Raw genomic sequence first — 16,140 nt, forward strand, 5'->3', positions numbered from 1 at the left:
CAGCGCGCCGCCGCTCGCGCCCCGCCGCGCCACGTCGCGCCCCGCCCCGCCCCGCCCCGCCCACCGGGCCTGGCGGATCTCGCGAGAGCGCGGGCGGCCCCCCGCGGCCAACCGCCGGAGGCGCAGCCGTTGGGCGCCCGTTGGGCTCCCGGCGTGCGCCGCTGCCCTCGGGACCTTCTCCGTGGGGCTGCCCTCAACTCCTTCATCCCCCTGCCTGTGCACACAGTGGCAGTCTGCGCTAGGATGCTTAGGGGCAACCTCCGTAACTCAGGAAAGCCAGAAAGCGGAAAACGCTAAGCTACAGCACAGATGTGAGGGAGTGCCGCTGGCAGGGAAGGGCCCTGGCGGTGTGACGCCCCTGGGGACACCGTCAGGCTCTGGAGGAGCAGTCCTCCTCTTCCTCCCTGCCGGTGGGCTACAACCTCTGCCCAGCTGAATCTGCGCCATAGCAGCTATGGGCGCAGGAGCCTGCTTGGGGCTGTCGGGGAAGGGGGCTCTGGTGCTGCCACTTCCCCCGGGGGCATCATCAGGGTGTGGAGGATCAGTCCTCCTCTTCCTCCCTTACTAGTTAGTGGGCTGCAGCCTGTGGGGGCTGTGGAAGTGCTGCCACGGTGTGCCCCAGGGCCTCTTCCTGGCACCGTTGCTCCTCTGGCAGTGGGGAGAACCCAGCTGCCCAGTACCAGCCTCACAGGCACTGAGGAGATGAAGCAGTGCTCCCTGCAGTGCCTGGAGCAGAGCACCTGGAGAACAAGAGAAACACCCAGGCGTGGCAAGTGGCACCTCAGCTCCAGGAGCACCCCCTGGAGAGGCTGGCAGAGGAGGGCAGCTTCGCTCCTAAATCCAGTCCCATCTGCTGGGGATGCTTGGGCAGTGCCCCCCCTCCCCCCGCTCACAAGCAGAAGCTCCTCAGGTACTCACAGGAGCGCCTGTGCAGCCCGGAGAGGAAGTAGTTGGCCAGAGGGGGGGTGTAGGTCAGGCACTGCAGGACAGAGTTGATGAAGCAGGTCTCGCCCATGTTGTAGAGGCCAGCTCCAGGGCCCTGTCTCTGCTGCCACTCCAGGCAGATCTCCTCGGATGAGAGGATTCCCTCTGGCGGAGCCATTCCCTCGGCAGGCACTGCAGGGAAATGAGAGGGGAGGAGAGGTGAGACCATGCTGCTGCAGCTCAGGTGTTGCCAGAGCTGGTCCTGCCCAGGAGCACCCAGGACAGCCAGCCCGGACTGCGCCCAAGGGCACCGGGGGCAGCCAAAGGCTGCCACTGAAACTGCCTGCTCCTGTGTCCCGTTCCCTGCCTGCTCCATCGTCTGTCCCCAGAGCCCAACCCTGCTCACCGGCAGCACAGAGAGAATGGGAGCTGAAGGAATACTAAATAACTCCCACCTGTTTGTACCAGAAGGAAAATAAAGGCTTCACCACAGCATGAGGAGAAACTGGAGTGTAGAAGGCTTCACCCACAGAATGACAGGGAGGGTGGGAGGCTGTAGCCAGGTGGGGTTGGGCTCTTGTTTCAGGCAATCATCAACAGAAGGGGACAGAGTCTCAAGTTGTGCCAGGGGAGGTCTAGGCTGGATGTCAGGAGGAAGTTGTTGTCAGAGAGAGTGATTGGCATTGGAATGGGCTGCCCAGGGAGGTGGTGGAGTCACCATCCCTGGAGGTGTTGAAGCCAAGCCTGGCTGGGGCACTTAGTGCCATGGTCTGGTTGCTTGGCCAGGGCTGGGTGCTAGGTTGGACTGGATGAGCTTGGAGGTCTCTTCCAACCTGGCTGATTCTATGTCTTGATCCATGACCCTCCTGTCACACTGAGCACCCCCAGCAGGACCCACCCTTGCTCCCAAAGAAAAGGGCAAGGGGAGAACAAGAGAGAAATCCAATCTCTCACTGAGAGAGTCATTGGACACTGGAATGGGCTGCCCAGGGAGGTGGTGGAGTCGCCGTCCCTGGAGCTGTTCAAGGCAAGATTGGACGTGGCACTTGGTGCCATGGTCTAGCCTTGAGCTCTATGGTAAAGGGTTGGACTTGATGATCTGTGAGGTCTCTTCCAACCCTGATGATACTGTGATGCCAACTTGTGCACAAGCAGCTGAGGCTTTCCTCCAGCTCTTCTCTTTCAGGGCAGCAAAGAGCTCCCCTAAGAGCTCAGCACAGGAAGGGTCTCCAGTCTGAGCAGATCTCTTCGCTCTTCTCTTCCCCTGCAGCTGCTTTGACCCCAGCAGCTCCATGCCTCAGGCTGCTGCTTACCTTCAGATGTTGCAGGCAGCAGCTCGGGCTGCAGCTAAGGAGTGTTGGTCTTCCTCCTCCGCCACTGCAAGCCCTGCCTGGTGTAGTGCAGCAGCTCCCTCAGGCTGCTGGTGAGAGCCAGGGGGCCGCTGGCTGTGCTGAGCTCAGCAAAAGCCTCTGCAGAAAGGGCAGGGAGAGAGAAAAGTTGGGCTGGGTTTCACCCCGGGCAGCTCCTGGTGTTAGCATGGAGCCAGCTGCCTGGGCTCCTGCTCTTGGTCCCTCATCCCTGAGCTCTCAGGCACAGCAGGATGCCAAGACAAGCTCTGAGCTGGAACCCTCAGCATTGGAGCAGCAGCAGAGGCTCTGCAGTGCTTTGCTCTCCAGGGGTGCTGCCTGCAAGTGCATGCACAGAAGCACAGCAGGCAGCAGAGGGAAGCCAGGGGCAAAAGCTTACCCTTGTTCTTCCTGGCCAGGGCATCAGCCTGCTCCCAGAGCTCGCAGGCCTGCAGGCTGTGGGAGGTCATGCTGAGGTACTTGGATGTTATGGCTGGGAGGCTGTAAGGGACTTCAGCTGGAGGGCCAAGAGTGCCCCTGGAGAGAACAAGAGGTGAGAGCAGAGATCAGAAAGGGCCTCTCAGGCACTGCCAAAGTCTGCAGCTGCCTGGGGAAGCCTCCAGCAGCCTCTCGCAGTGCTCTCTCCTCATGGCTTCCATTGCAGCCCCCTGAGCTCCCCACACATGGTGCTGGAGCTGTCTGGCAGCTGGAGCTGTCTGACAGGGACCTGGGGCTGCTGTCCCATCAAGTGCCAAGGGGCCTGTGACAGGAGCAAGATGAGCACAGCAGGGGCTGTGCCACGGCACAGGGACAGCACCTCCCTGGCTCCTCTGAGCTGCTCCTCTACAGGAGATCTGCTCTGCTTGCCAGGTGGCAGCTCTGGAGCTGGTGGCAGAGCAAGGCCAAGCCTTTGCAAGGAGAAAAGGCAGCAGAGAGAGAGCAGAAGCACTGCCAGCCCCCAGGCACTCGCCAGGCTCTGGATGGCAGCTCTTACCTTGCAGCACAGGGAGAAGCTGCTGGTGCTGCTCTGCAAGGACTCTGCAGCAGGGAACAGAACTCTGTTAGCTCGGGGCCGGCAGTGCCGGCAGTGCCTCCCGCAGCCACCCAGCTGGCAGCTCAGCACCAGCCTGCCCTACCTTCAAGAGGTCACCCAGGACCCTGCAATACTTCACTGCAGTCTCCCTTTTGTGCTGGAACATGGCCATGTGCAGGAGGGCCTGGCAGCGCATGCTGTGGGCACAAACACAGCCAAGCGTCAGCGCCCAGGCTCAGCCTGGGGGGCAGGGGCAGGCAGGCAGCAGCTCTGCTGAAGAGCCAAGAAGGTTTGAGGAGCTCAGGAAACATGTGGACATGGCACCTAGGGACATGGTTTAATGGCCATGGTGGTCTCAGGTTGCTGGTTGGACTTGGTGATCTTATAAGCCTTATCCAGCTGAAACAGTTCTATAATAAAGGTCAGCTCTGCTCTGCTCCTGCTCAGCTGAGACAAAGGCTCTGGGGAACCTCTCAAGGGAAAGAAATAACCCCAAGGGGCAGGGCCAGCTCTGGTCTTTCACATTCAGAGGTGCCCCAGGCCGAGTAAGCTCCCCTCTAGAAGAGCCTCAGCTGTGTTCAGTGCCAGGGCTCAGACTTGGGCAGCCACAGCTCATCCTTTCCCCTCAGCTGAGAGCCCTTCTGTGCTTGCCAGCTGCCAGCAGATCCCACTGCACAGCCTGTGCCCTCCTCCACCTGTGCCCCTGCTCCTCTGCCAGCTCACTGGAGGAGTGTGCCAGTGGCTGCTGGCTTTGCCAGTGTGGGCTTTGTGCCCTGCAGAGCTTTGCTTCCCACTGCACTCCTTCCTCCCCAGGCAGTGCTGGCTCCTTCCCTATGGCTGACTCTGAAGGCACAGCCCAAGGGTTACCTACCACAGCACCAGGAAGAGCTCTTCATAGGCTGATGCTGAGCAGGCTGTGAAGTCTGTCACTCTGATGAGGAATCTGAGGAGAGAAAGCAAGCAGGAGCTGCTCAGCCCTCAGTGCTCTGCAGCCTCCCTCTCTATGCACAGACAGTGCACAGCAGCAGCTCCAGCACTGGCCCAGGAGCCCTGCCCTTAGGCCTGGCCCCCAGGGCTCTGGGTGAGCCGCAGCAGAGAGCAGCGGCTGCAAGTGCCAGGGTGGCTGCCCCTTGCCCTCTGCACAGGCTGCCAGCCCCCAGGCTTGGGAGGCCACTCACTGGATCAGCTCTATGGTGTCCCTGAAGAGGCTGGAAGCTGATTTTGGTGCTTCCAGCTCCAAGACCATCCCGTACTCAATGAAGGTCAGGGCTGCATCCAGGTACTGAATGGCCCTGCCGAGGTCAGTGCTCTGGTGGAGAGAGAATGATCATTGTTAGGGCAAGAGGAAAACTGCTTCTGGCCCCTGGGCTTCAGCAGCTTTGTCCTCCCTGCTTAGGCAGCACTGCAAGACAGACAGGGGTCCCGCAGCCCGATACTCGCCGCCCGTGGAGCGCGGCGCACCGGCGCTAGCCTCCCGCCCGGCGGAGCTCCTTACAGCGCCCCCTGCTGTTGTCGTGGACCGCCGTGGCCTGAAGGGCCCATCAGTGGTCAGCAGTCCCAGCCGCTGCCGCAGCGACAGCGGCAACTGGCGCAGCTTGCTGAAACCCCCCAGCCTGGCCTGCAACGCTTACGGCCGGCAGGCATCCAACACCTCTCTGGGCAGCGTCGGGGCAGAGTCTCACCCCCCGCCCTGTAAAACGTTTCTTCCGTCTCTCTAGTCTGAATCTCCTCTTGTCCTGGTGCAACAGGCACTGCCCCAAAGATTGTCCCTGTCATTCTTCACAGCTCGCTTTAAACAGGGGGAGCCCATGGGAAGGTCTCTCCCCAGCGTTCTGAACCACACCGAGTCTGTCATCTTTTTCTCACAGGAGACATTTCCACCTCTCTGCTGACTGTTGTGCTCTTCTGCAGCCGTTCCAACAGGTCTGTGGCTTTCCTGTATTCAGGACTCCAGGCTTGGACACAGTACTCCAGCAGGGTCTCAGCAAAGAAGAGCAGAGCAGCAGAATCTCCTCCTCTGACCTGCTGGCCACACTTCTTTTGAGACAGCCCAGGACACAGTTGCCTTTTCGGCTGCGAGCACACAGCTCAGCTCCGGCTTTGCATCCACCACTGCACCCTCGTCCTTCTCCACGGGGCTGTGCTCAATGCCTTCAGCCCACAGTCTGTGCTGATACTGGAGGCTGCCCCCACCCATGTGTAGGACCTTGGATTTGGCCTCATTAAAGCCCATGAGGTTCACAGAGGCTCACTTGCTGTGAAAGGGTTGCCAAGGGAAGGTGAGGAACAGCAACAGCCTCCAGGTCTGGCCCCTTCCCTGGGAAGCCCTTGCTCACGTCTGCAGTTTGGGGTGGCACTGCTAAAGCAGGGCCAGCTGCAGCCAGTTGTGCAGGACTATGTCCAGAGGGCTGGGGAACATCTCCACATCTGGGTTCTCCACTGGCTGCCTGGGCACCCTGTCTTGCTGCTCAGCATTCACACAACCCCCTCTGCAGTTCCCCTTGCTGAGCTGACTCAATACTGGGCCCTGAGGGGCACCAGCAGGCACTGGTCTCTTATTAGACCTGATGCCACTGAGCAGCACAGCCCAGGGCCCAGCTGCTCAGCACAGGTTGGCTCCAGCTTGCTGTTGGCTCTTCCAGTCCACTTCCATTCCAGGGCCCTGGAGGCTGTGTTACACAAGAAGAGATCCCAAGCTGGGCACAGGCAGGATCACAGCTTCCAAAACCCCTGGTCACAAACCTGCCACCCTGAGAATTGTTCCATCGATCCCCCCCAGACCTACGGAGAAGCAAACACCCACAGCAGTGGTGCACTGAGGGCCAACACTGGCTTTTATGTCTCTTCCTTGTACAAGACAGTCCAAAAGTTGGGAAGCTCTTCCTGGAGGGAGCCTTGGGCAGGCACAGCAGCTGGCAGAGTTGTCCAAGCCTCTGGAGGGTCTCTCAGAGCTCCTGCAGGCCAGAGGCAGCACAAGGAGCAGGGACAGGGTGGGCTGCTGGTGCCCTTTCTGCAGCTTGGTCCCCAGTGGGCTTCGTTTTGCAGCGTCCTGGATTCCTCCTGCTCTGCTTTGGCACTGCAGAATTCAGATGCTGTGCTGCACTATCCTCCAAGCTCAGGAACTGCAGCACCACTTGGCTTTCTTGAGCCACATTTCCTGAAGCACTGAGAAGCTGCTCCTCCTCTTCCTCACTGCTGAAGGAGGATAGCCCTCAGTGTCCATCGGACCGGGTTGATCAGGGACATGCTGTGGACAGGGGCCCAGCTGAGCCGGCTCCCTGGCAGCTGTAGGTACAGGACTCTGCTTGGAGCTGCTGTGTGATTTGGTTGGGAATTAATTGGCTGAGGCAGGAGTTATAATACAACTGTATTTCTATTTTCCCAAAAAGCTCTTTCCCCAAACTGCAAACAACTCAGTAAAGGTTTGTGTACAGGTTCCAACTCGGTCGGGAAGTCTTCACGAGGATGCTTAGGGCCATGTTCAGTAACCTAGGAAAGGCAGAAAATGGACAAGGTTAAGCTCCAAGGCAGCTTGACCCCACTTAGAGATCAGGCTGAGCAGAGCACCTAGGGAGCAGCAGGGTTTACTCACAGAGGTGAAGTAGCAGTGGAGCGACAATCCCTGCTGAATTCCTCTGCGTCAGCCTCTGACGCTGCAGGCTCTGTCCAGTCGTGGATCCAGGCGGCGTTAAGTCCGATGCGAATGAACCCTGCCAAAGCCCCAAGGGTCTGTGGGCACAGCTTCCACGAGGCAAAGATCGTGGAGCAGTGCTGCCTGGGCAGCGCAGGGGCAGAAGCCAAACTGCTGCCACGTTCCCCAGCTTGGGGTAGCGAGCAGGGCGCTGGCATACAGCGCTCCGAGAGGAGCCAGGTCCGGGTGCCGCTGGCAGCTCTCTCTCTCGTGGACCTAAGGACTTGCCAAACTGGCAGACTTGGGGGGCAGTGGCATGAGCTGTGCAAGGGCAGGACTAGAGGGGAGCTGCAAGGCGAGAGCCACGCGCTCTGTTCCTCCCTCTGGTTAGGACCTTCCCTAGGCAACCTCTCTGTGGCGATACATACACTGGGCGTGAGGAAGCAGCCAATCACCAGCCGATGCCAGTGCAGGCTTGCCCACCAGTCAGTGCCCCCTTCAAGCCCACAAGGTGTGTGTGTGAAACAGTTTTCTGCCACCTTCTTCCCACATTCAAACCTCCAGAGACAGGGGAGGGAGGAAGAAGGGATTTGGAGCGCCCCACAACAATCTGCCCTGGTGGCAGTGGACAGCTGTGTCTAGGGATTCACTGAATCAGTCAGGGTTGGCAGGGACCACAAGGATCAGCCAGTTCCAGCTCCCCTGTCATGGGCAGGGACACCCTGGCCACAGCCTCATCCAGCCTGGCCTTAAACACCTCCAGGGAATGGACTTCTACTGCCTCCCTGGGCAACCCATTCCAGGCTCTCACCACTCTCATGGTGAAGAACTTCCTCGTCATGTCCAGTCTGAATCTGTCCTCTCTGGCTTTGCTCCATTCTCCATAGTCCTGGCAGTCCATGAGAGCCTAAAAAGAATCACAGCATCAGCCAGGTTGGAAGAGACCTTCAAGCTCATCCAGTCCAACCTAGCACCCAGCCCTATCCAGTCAACTAGACCATGGCACTAAGTGCCTCATCCTGTCTTTTCCTGAACACCTCCAGGAAGGGTGACTCCACCACCTCCCTGGGCAGCCCATTCCAATGCCAATCAGTCTCTCTGGGAAGAACTTCCTCCTAGTCCCTCCCTAGCATTTTTGCAGGCCCCCTTCAGATACTGAAAAGCCACAAGAAGGTCACCTGTGAGCCTCCTCTTCTCCAGACTGAACAGCCCAAACTCTTTCAGTCTGTCCTCACAGGAGAGGTGCTCCAGCACGTGGGTAATAACCCCTTGCAGTTCAGTGAGGTGTGTGTCCTATCTCTAGGTTAGCTCTCCCCTATGCCATGCCAACAGTACTAACAATATTTATCAGTAGCCCCAACAACCTTTAACAAGGCCACACACTTAAATAAGCAATTCATTGATTGCTTTGTCCCTGGCAGAGCAACAAGTTCACAGTAGAGCCTTACTTGCTCTGAGTCCATGGCTGGAGGTTGTGCTCTCTGGGTCCTGCTGCTGTCATCGTCTGGTCACCTGGGTGAGGTGCCTCTGTCTCCTGTGTATCTGGTTCTCCCTCTGCCAGGTGCTGGTCAGGTACTGGTCGATGTGCTGGAATCTGGTCCTTGGCCTTGACTCTGTCCTGCAAGGAAACAGACTTGCCTCGGCGTGCAGTGTCTGGGCTTGGCAGTTAATAGTTGGGCACAATCCCACACACACTAATGCAGTGGAGCTTCCCCTGGGTGCTATGGGAAGGAGTATAACCCCCTGGGCTTAGCCAGTGCCATGGGCACAACCCCAACAGAGGGCAGCTTAACCGGCACAGGTTGGCCCACTTGAATCTGGGACAAGGATTTAACATTGGTCAGCATCCACCACTGGCTCAGCTGGGCAGAAGGCTTTAAGCTGGGGGCTTCTGTAGCTTGCCCAACAACTGACTGCAAGAACTGCCCGAGCCACTGCTGCCACGATCTAGTGCTTTTGGTATGGCAGGGGAGGAAGGGTCACCTCCCCTTCCTGGAGAAGCGGGACCCTCTGCGGGGAGGCTGTGGAGGGCAGGGTCGAGCTTTCTTCTTCCCCCATTCAAACCGACACAGAGGCCGTCGGGAAGAAGGGATTTGGAGTGACCCACAGCCTTGGATAAGGGTCCTGGTTTTCTGATGCCTTTGGGGGCATCGTCAGGGTTAGGAGGATCGGCCTTCCTCTTCCTCCCTGCTGGTTGGCTGCAGCCTGTGCCCAGCTGAGTGTGTTCAACAGTGGGCACAGAAACCTGCTTGGGGCTGTCAGGGGAAGGGGGGCTGTCAGGGGAAGGGGGGGCTGTCAGGGGAAGGGGGGGCTGTCAGGGGAGGGGGGCTGTCAGGGGAAGGGGGGGCTGTCAGGGGAAGGGGGGGCTGTCAGGGGAGGGGGGCTGTCAGGGGAAGGGGGGGCTGTCAGGGGAAGGGGGGGTTGTCAGGGGAGGGGGGCTGTCAGGGGAAGGGGGGGCTGTCAGGGGAAGGGGGGGCTGTCAGGGGAAGGGGGGGCTGTCAGGGGAAGGGGGGCTGTCAGGGGAGGGGGCTGTCAGGGGAGGGGGGCTGTCAGGGGAGGGGGGCTGTCAGGGGAGGGGGCTGTCAGGGGAAGGAGCTGCTGTTGCTACTTCCCCGGGAGCACCGTCAGGGTTTGGAGGATCAGTCCTCCTCCTTCTCCCTGCTGGTGGGCTGCAGCCTGTGGTGTCCGTGGAAGCGCTGCCACAGGGATCATTGTCCTGCTGCGAGGATCTGCTCCGCAGCCTCTTCCTGGCGCCGTTGCCTCTCTGGCAGTGGGGAGAAGCCAGCTGCCCACTGCCAGCCTCACAGGCACTAAGGTGCTCTGCCTGTGGTGACGCTGGAGATGCAGCAGTGCTCTCTGCAGTGCCTGGAGCAGAGCACCTGGAGAACAAGAGAGGGATCTCTGGTTAGGGCTGCTCTTGCAGGCACCTCCGGGGCTGCGTCTCTCAGATCAGTTTCTATGGCAGAGAGAAGACAGAACCAAGAGTAGGGGTGGGAAGAAGATCCCCTGGGGTCTTCCTATAGCCTCCTTTGAGTGCTCTTCTCTCCTGTCACCAGAAGGAGAGAGCAGAGAAGCAGCAGGTGACAGGAGGGCAGCAGCCTAAAGCCCAGCCAGGGAAGAGAAGTGCTGAGGAGGGCTGGTTCAGGTTTGACAGCACCGAAGGCCACAGGGAGCAAATTGTCTCCTGTGCCAGTGAGAAGTGCGCTCAGGAGGGCGAGAAGAGACCCAGCAGAGGCAGAAGGAGATGCTGCCACCACCTGACGTAGAACAGCAGGTAGGCTTGCTGCCGCAGCACGGTGCCCACGGCGCAGGGCGTCACGGAGGTGTCGTCCATCCGGTACCACAGCCCGTTGCTGGCCTGCAACAGAAGAGAGTCGAGCTGGAGAGGAGCTGCCTGCTGGCACCAACCCACCGCTGGAGAAGCTCAGAGCCCGCAGTGTGCCAGAGCAAAGCCAGCCCCGGCCCTGGGCAGACCTTCTCCCCAAGGCCTCGGCTGCCAGCCACCCTGCCGGGGAAGCTTCTCCTCCCCAGCACACGTCTCAGCCAGGCAGGTTCTGCTCACCTTTACGTAGCAGAAGTAGTGCCCGCTGGCACTGCCGCCGCCTCTGTGCACCAGCACAGCGTAGAGGCTGTACAGGCACGGCTCTCCCCGTGCCTGGGACATGTATGGGCGAAGGTCCAGGCTCAGGGGGAACACCACAGCCTGCAGGGAGACCCAGAGGGCTCAGAAGCCATCCTGAGGTACCGCACACGGGAGGGGTTGCGGAGCAGGGCGCAGAGGGCAGTGAACGCGACTCTGGGCCACGATCCTTGGTTGCCCTGCTGCAACCTGCAGTAGTTTAGGTGGCAGGGAACTGTTCTGGCCAGAGCAGCTCTGCCCCAGCACAGCAGCACTGCTCTGCCCTCGGGCACTCCCCTCGGTGCTCCCAGAAGGGCCTTTGGCAATATGCAACTGAAGGAGCTGGTGAAGGGGCACAGCTTTGGGAAGCCTCCTGCTGCAGGAGGAGGAAGCTGCCCTGCAGCTGCCCACGCACCTTGCTGAGCTTTCTGCCGGTCATGCCAAACCTCTTCAGAGCCAGCGTCAGGACCGGGGGCGCGTCTTGGATGCTGAACCCCTTGGAGGCTGCAGCCACAGTGTCACAGCTGGAAAGCAAGCAGAGAGCCCGTGCTGAAATGCAGCCTCTCTTGCCCCAGCAGGCCAGAGCAGCTCCCAGTCTCACACGCCCTGCAGCTGTCTGCAGGCCCTTCAGACCCATGAGGTCACCTTACAAAGAGCTGAGCCTTCTGAGGGGGCATTTGCAGGTGCAGGGCAGAAGGTGACTTGTGCTGGGGGAAGGGCAGCACCTCGGTGCAGCACCTGGCATTGACAGTGCCATCGAGGACCACCTCACCTCCTGCATCTGATGCAGTTTGCTCCGTCCAGCAGCTCCGGCTGCACGAAGGCCTGCAGAGCTGCGCTGACAGATGAGGCTCCCTGCAGGAGAGAGAAAGCAGAGCTGCGAGCTCAGGGAGAAGCCCCAGCCCAAAGGCCTCCTGGCAGCTGAGAGGGTGGCCCTGGTAGCTGAGGCCGAGGAGGCCTCCAGGAGGAGGCAGAAGGAGAGCCTGATGCCCTCCTTTCCCTCAATGCCCAGGCATTCCCGGGCTGCCAAGAGCTACTCCTCTCTGCTCGCTTCAGCTCCCACTGTCTGCAGGCTCAGAACCCATCAGAGCCTGGCAGCTCAGGTGGGGTGGAGGCAAGGGCCAAAGGAAGCAGGAGGGGGCACACTGTGGGTGCAGAGAGAGCAGAGCCTGCTTGTCCAGTCGAAAGCCAGCCCTAAGTGGAACACCACCACCATGGCCCGCCCAGGACACCATCCCTGCCGCTTCCCACCCACCACCAGGCTCTCTCCTGTTCCCAGCAGGTGGTGGTTGAGCCAAGCATGTGGCTTCTGCAAAGCTGCAGGGGCCCTGGGCCTCTGGCAGCGCAGGGACAAACCCTCGTACCCCGATATCCAAAGGGACATTCAGGAAGGGCTCGTAGGAATCGGAGGCAGCGTCGCAGCTCAGGCAGGTGACTGGAAGGCAAAGGGAGAAGCTCAGCCAGGGGGAAGCCACCGACGGTGCCGCTGTGCCCTCTGTCTGCCGGCTGCGGCAGCCACACGCTGAGGGGCTGGGCGCAGCAGGCAGGAGGGCACCGACAGCTCCAGGGACAAGGGCGACACTGCACACTTACGTCTGGATCTCAGAAGGCCCTCGAATATTTGCTGGATGATGTTCCTGGAGGGCAAGCAGAGCTCCAGGCTGGAAAGAAATGGCGTCGGGTAGAGAGCTCTCTCCTCCCGGAGCCTGGCTTTGTCTGAAAGGCCTGGGCACAGGTCTCTCCTGGATGGGAGGGCATCAAGGGGTCAAAGGGCTGGGGACCACTGAGGAGGTCATTTGCCTGTGCTTACCTGCTGCTCTCAGCTGGACACGCTGCCTGCATGGCCATCAGCAGGAAGCAGAAGAACTCGTGTGCATCCTCCTGCCTGCCATCCAGGAACAGATCTCCAACACCTGGGAAAGAAGAGCTCAGTGGTGCTCTGCTGCAGGAATGGAGAAGGCCTGGCAGAGCTCCTGACATGACTTACACTGGAGGCTCTCGAGGACACTCAGGGGCTCCAGGATGCTGCCTGCAGCCTGCAGGACGTCACAGATGTGTGCTTCCATCGTGCACATCATGCAGAAGACTTGCTGCTGGCCTGAAGGGGAGGCAAGCAAAGTGCTCAGGTGAGCAAACCACCCACAGAGATGGGAAAGCTAATGGAGATCCTGACCCTCTAGCAACAGGCTCTGCTGCTCTTCTGCCAAGGTGCCACGTCCCAGCAAGGCCAGGACAGTGCACAGAAAACTTGCTTCAGAGGGATGCTGAGCTGACTCCAGGCTTGGGAGCGATGCACACAGAGGGTTTAACCCGCAGGGACCGGCCCCGAGAGCTGGGGCCAGGACACGGGGCCTGTCTGAAGGTGAAGACAGCCAGACGTGGCAAGTGGCACCTCAGCTCCAGGAGCACCCCTGGAGAGGCTGGCAGAGGAGGGCAGCTTCGCTCCTAAATCCAGTCCCATCTGCTGGGGATGCTTGGGCAGTGCCCCCCCTCCCCCCGCTCACAAGCAGAAGCTCCTCAGGTACTCACAGGAGCGCCTGTGCAGCCCGGAGAGGAAGTAGTTGGCCAGAGGGGGGGTGTAGGTCAGGCACTGCAGGACAGAGTTGATGAAGCAGGTCTCGCCCATGTTGTAGAGGCCAGCTCCAGGGCCCTGTCTCTGCTGCCACTCCAGGCAGATCTCCTCGGATGAGAGGATTCCCTCTGGCGGAGCCATTCCCTCGGCAGGCACTGCAGGGAAATGAGAGGGGAGGAGAGGTGAGACCATGCTGCTGCAGCTCAGGTGTTGCCAGAGCTGGTCCTGCCCAGGAGCACCCAGGACAGCCATCCCGGACTGCGCCCAAGGGCACCGGGGGCAGCCAAAGGCTGCCACTGAAACTGCCTGCTCCTGTGTCCCGTTCCCTGCCTGCTCCATCGTCTGTCCCCAGAGCCCAACCCTGCTCACCGGCAGCACAGAGAGAATGGGAGCTGAAGACTCCTCCCGCACTGGGGGGCAGTACAGGAGCAGCGGTTAGCAGAAGCAGCCACTTGCTCAAGCGGCAGAGGAAGAGCGGAGTGAGGCCGAAGGGCAGCTCAGTCCGACTGGCTGGGGCTGGCTGCTCTGCAGCCTATACAGACCTGGCCCGCTGAGGTCACAAGCGCCGGCGTGTCCCGGCGCCATGCCCCATTGTGACGCGGGGCTGCACGGAGCCCAGGGGGCAGCAGGAGCAGAGCAGAAACGCAGGACGGCTCAGCTCCTGTGGTTAGGGTCCACTCGAGGGGCTTTCATCTGTGTCCAGCTGTTGGCCTGTCCTGTAAAGTGAACAGAAATAAAGAAGTGTTTAGCCCTCAGCGCAGCTCTGCCGTGGGTGTTTGCTCCTCTGGCAGAACTCTCCTCAGCGTGGCCGTTAGGGGCTTTGTGTAAGGCAGATCTGATACTAATGCAAGTGATTGATTAGTATTTAGTAACATAAAAGCATGCCCAAACTTACTGCAGGGTCGTTTGTTCAGCTGGGAAGATGCTTTCACAGGCTCACAGGATGTCAGGGCTGGGAAGGGACCCAAGGAGGTCATCGAGTCCAACCCACCCCTGCTGGAGCAGGACAGTTCTGCCTGACACAGACCACAGAGGGACACATCCAGACAGGCCTTGACAGGACCCAGAGAAGGAGACTCCACAACCTCTCTGGGGAGCCTGTTCAGTGCTCTGGGACCCTTCCAGTCATAAGTTCCCCCATCTGTTGAGGCGGAGCCTCTGTTGCTGCAACTTACACCCATTGCTGCTTCTCCTAGGATGGTTACAGTCAAGGTGAGGCTTGACGGGCCCTGGGTGAGCTGCTCTAGTGGGGAAGTCCCTGCTGGCTGCTGGATGACCTCTAGAGGTCCCTTCCAGCCCGGACCGTTCTGTGTTCTCTGATAGCACAGCTTGGCTGCCTGGGGCTTTCGTGTTGTAGGAGGGGGAAGCAGCAGCAGCTCCTCCGGGCTGCAGGGTCTTGCTCGAAGCCACTTTACCGGGCAGCAGTCACATGGAACGAAGTGCAGGCTTAGCTCTTTGCAACACAGCTGTAAGGAACCATCTCAAGGACACAAACTCTGCCTGCTGTGCACGCTGCAGGACAGAGGAGGCAGGAGGGTTTCCAGCTCAGGGTTTCTTCTTCTCTGTTGTTATTTTTCGTTTCCACAGTGCCTGCTCCAGTGAGGGCCTGAAGCAGCCCAAGTGCAGCAGGCAGGACAGGCTGACACCATTTACAGTACTTCCACAAAATACACCGCTGCTGCTCCAGGGGCAGCCCTGCAGCGGCAGCCACAGTGCAAGGGAGAAGGGTCTCTGCTGCGGGAAGCTCAGCTGCCCTGCTGGTCAGGCTGCCACGCTGCAGCTGACAGCAGAACAAGTCGGGTGAAGAGGCTGGTGAGAGGGACTGTGGCTGCCAGTCACAGCTCAGTCACCCTCCAGTGACAGCTCCTGCTGAGCTTTACTGACAGCCGGCCCAAGCCACTGCTCTGCCCAGCCGGCTCCGAGGTGCTGCCTTCATGTGGGCACTGCCAGCAGGCAGCACACTTCATCCCCGATGCTCTCTTGCATTCACTGCTAAAACAGACTTTTGCTGTTAACTCTTTTTATTACACATGCTAGAAAGGGACACTAAAAAGTTCAAGTTTCCCAAGTAAACTGCCCTTATATGTAGATCTGTTCTATGTAGAGAGGTTTCACTTCCTAGATTCCTTTTTCAGTCCCCAGTACCCACGAGAAGGATGTTCCAGCTCCAGGATGGCTCTGTGTGCTCAGAAGCATCCTGTCCAAAGGCTCAGCTCAAAGTTAGTTACCCAGGGATGCTCCTGCGGTCGCTCTCATTTTCCCTGCCCTTCTCTCTGCAGCACCTTTCCACTCTTGTGCCACCACTTCTCCTCAGCCTGGGCAAGAGCTCAAATTCAGGCCACTCCCATTAAGAAGCCAAGTCACACAAGGGACTGGTGACATTCTTCCTCCCCTGGGGGGCTCCTCCCACACAGTCCTGCAGGTCAGACCTCATTTACTTGGTCTGACACCAACAAGAATTGCTCCAGACTTCAGTTTGCTTCATAGCCATGCCCAGAGCTGCTGCTCCCCGAGTGGGTGCATGGAGGGAGTCTCAGCTGCAGGGTACTCAACAAGCAGCTTGAGGTTTTGAGGTGCAGCTTCCCACCCACCCGGGAGACTTCCTCCATGGTTCATTCCTCAAGCAGCAGCAGCAGAAGCAGCTCTGTAAGGCTGTGTTCTGAGAGAGAGCTGAGTTCAACCTTCCTGCCTGCTCAGCAAATACAGCCAGCCCGACCTGGCAGGCTCCAAGCACCTCTCTGACCAGGCCAACACAAAGTTCTGCTCAACTGTAGGTTCAGCACTGGGCTGGATAAAAGTGCTTCATCTCTTTGTGCCTCAGCAACCACTGGAGACTCAAAAACACAACCCCAAACCCACAACAACCAAAACCCACCCCAAAACCACTACTGCTAAGATATCTGGCTTTAAATAACTCAGTAAAAACTAAGAGTGAGCTTTATTTCATGTCTGAGTCCCAAGCCTGCCAGGCTGGGTGCCCAAGGCAGGCTGCAGCCCTTCACTTGAGCAGCTGAA

General features: G+C 59.5%; 1 protein-coding gene across 1 annotated transcript; it reads right to left on the reverse strand.

Moving 5' to 3' along the window:
- Positions 1-9,500: 9,500 nt before the first annotated feature.
- Positions 9,501-13,797, reverse strand: LOC135179067 (ubiquitin carboxyl-terminal hydrolase 42-like). Its single transcript, XM_064150436.1, has 11 exons — positions 13,668-13,797; positions 13,083-13,280; positions 12,541-12,651; positions 12,364-12,466; positions 12,147-12,214; positions 11,918-11,988; positions 11,326-11,408; positions 10,969-11,077; positions 10,497-10,637; positions 10,192-10,292; positions 9,501-9,813 (listed from the first exon to the last, which is right to left on the reverse strand). Exons 1-11 carry the CDS (start codon positions 13,708-13,710, stop codon positions 9,501-9,503), a joined length of 1,341 nt encoding a protein of 446 aa, XP_064006506.1. The 5' UTR covers positions 13,711-13,797.
- Positions 13,798-16,140: the final 2,343 nt, after the last annotated feature.

The sequence above is a fragment of the Pogoniulus pusillus genome, chromosome 10, assembly GCF_015220805.1.
Source record: "Pogoniulus pusillus isolate bPogPus1 chromosome 10, bPogPus1.pri, whole genome shotgun sequence".
In the NCBI taxonomy this organism is placed as follows: Eukaryota; Metazoa; Chordata; class Aves; order Piciformes; family Lybiidae; genus Pogoniulus; species Pogoniulus pusillus.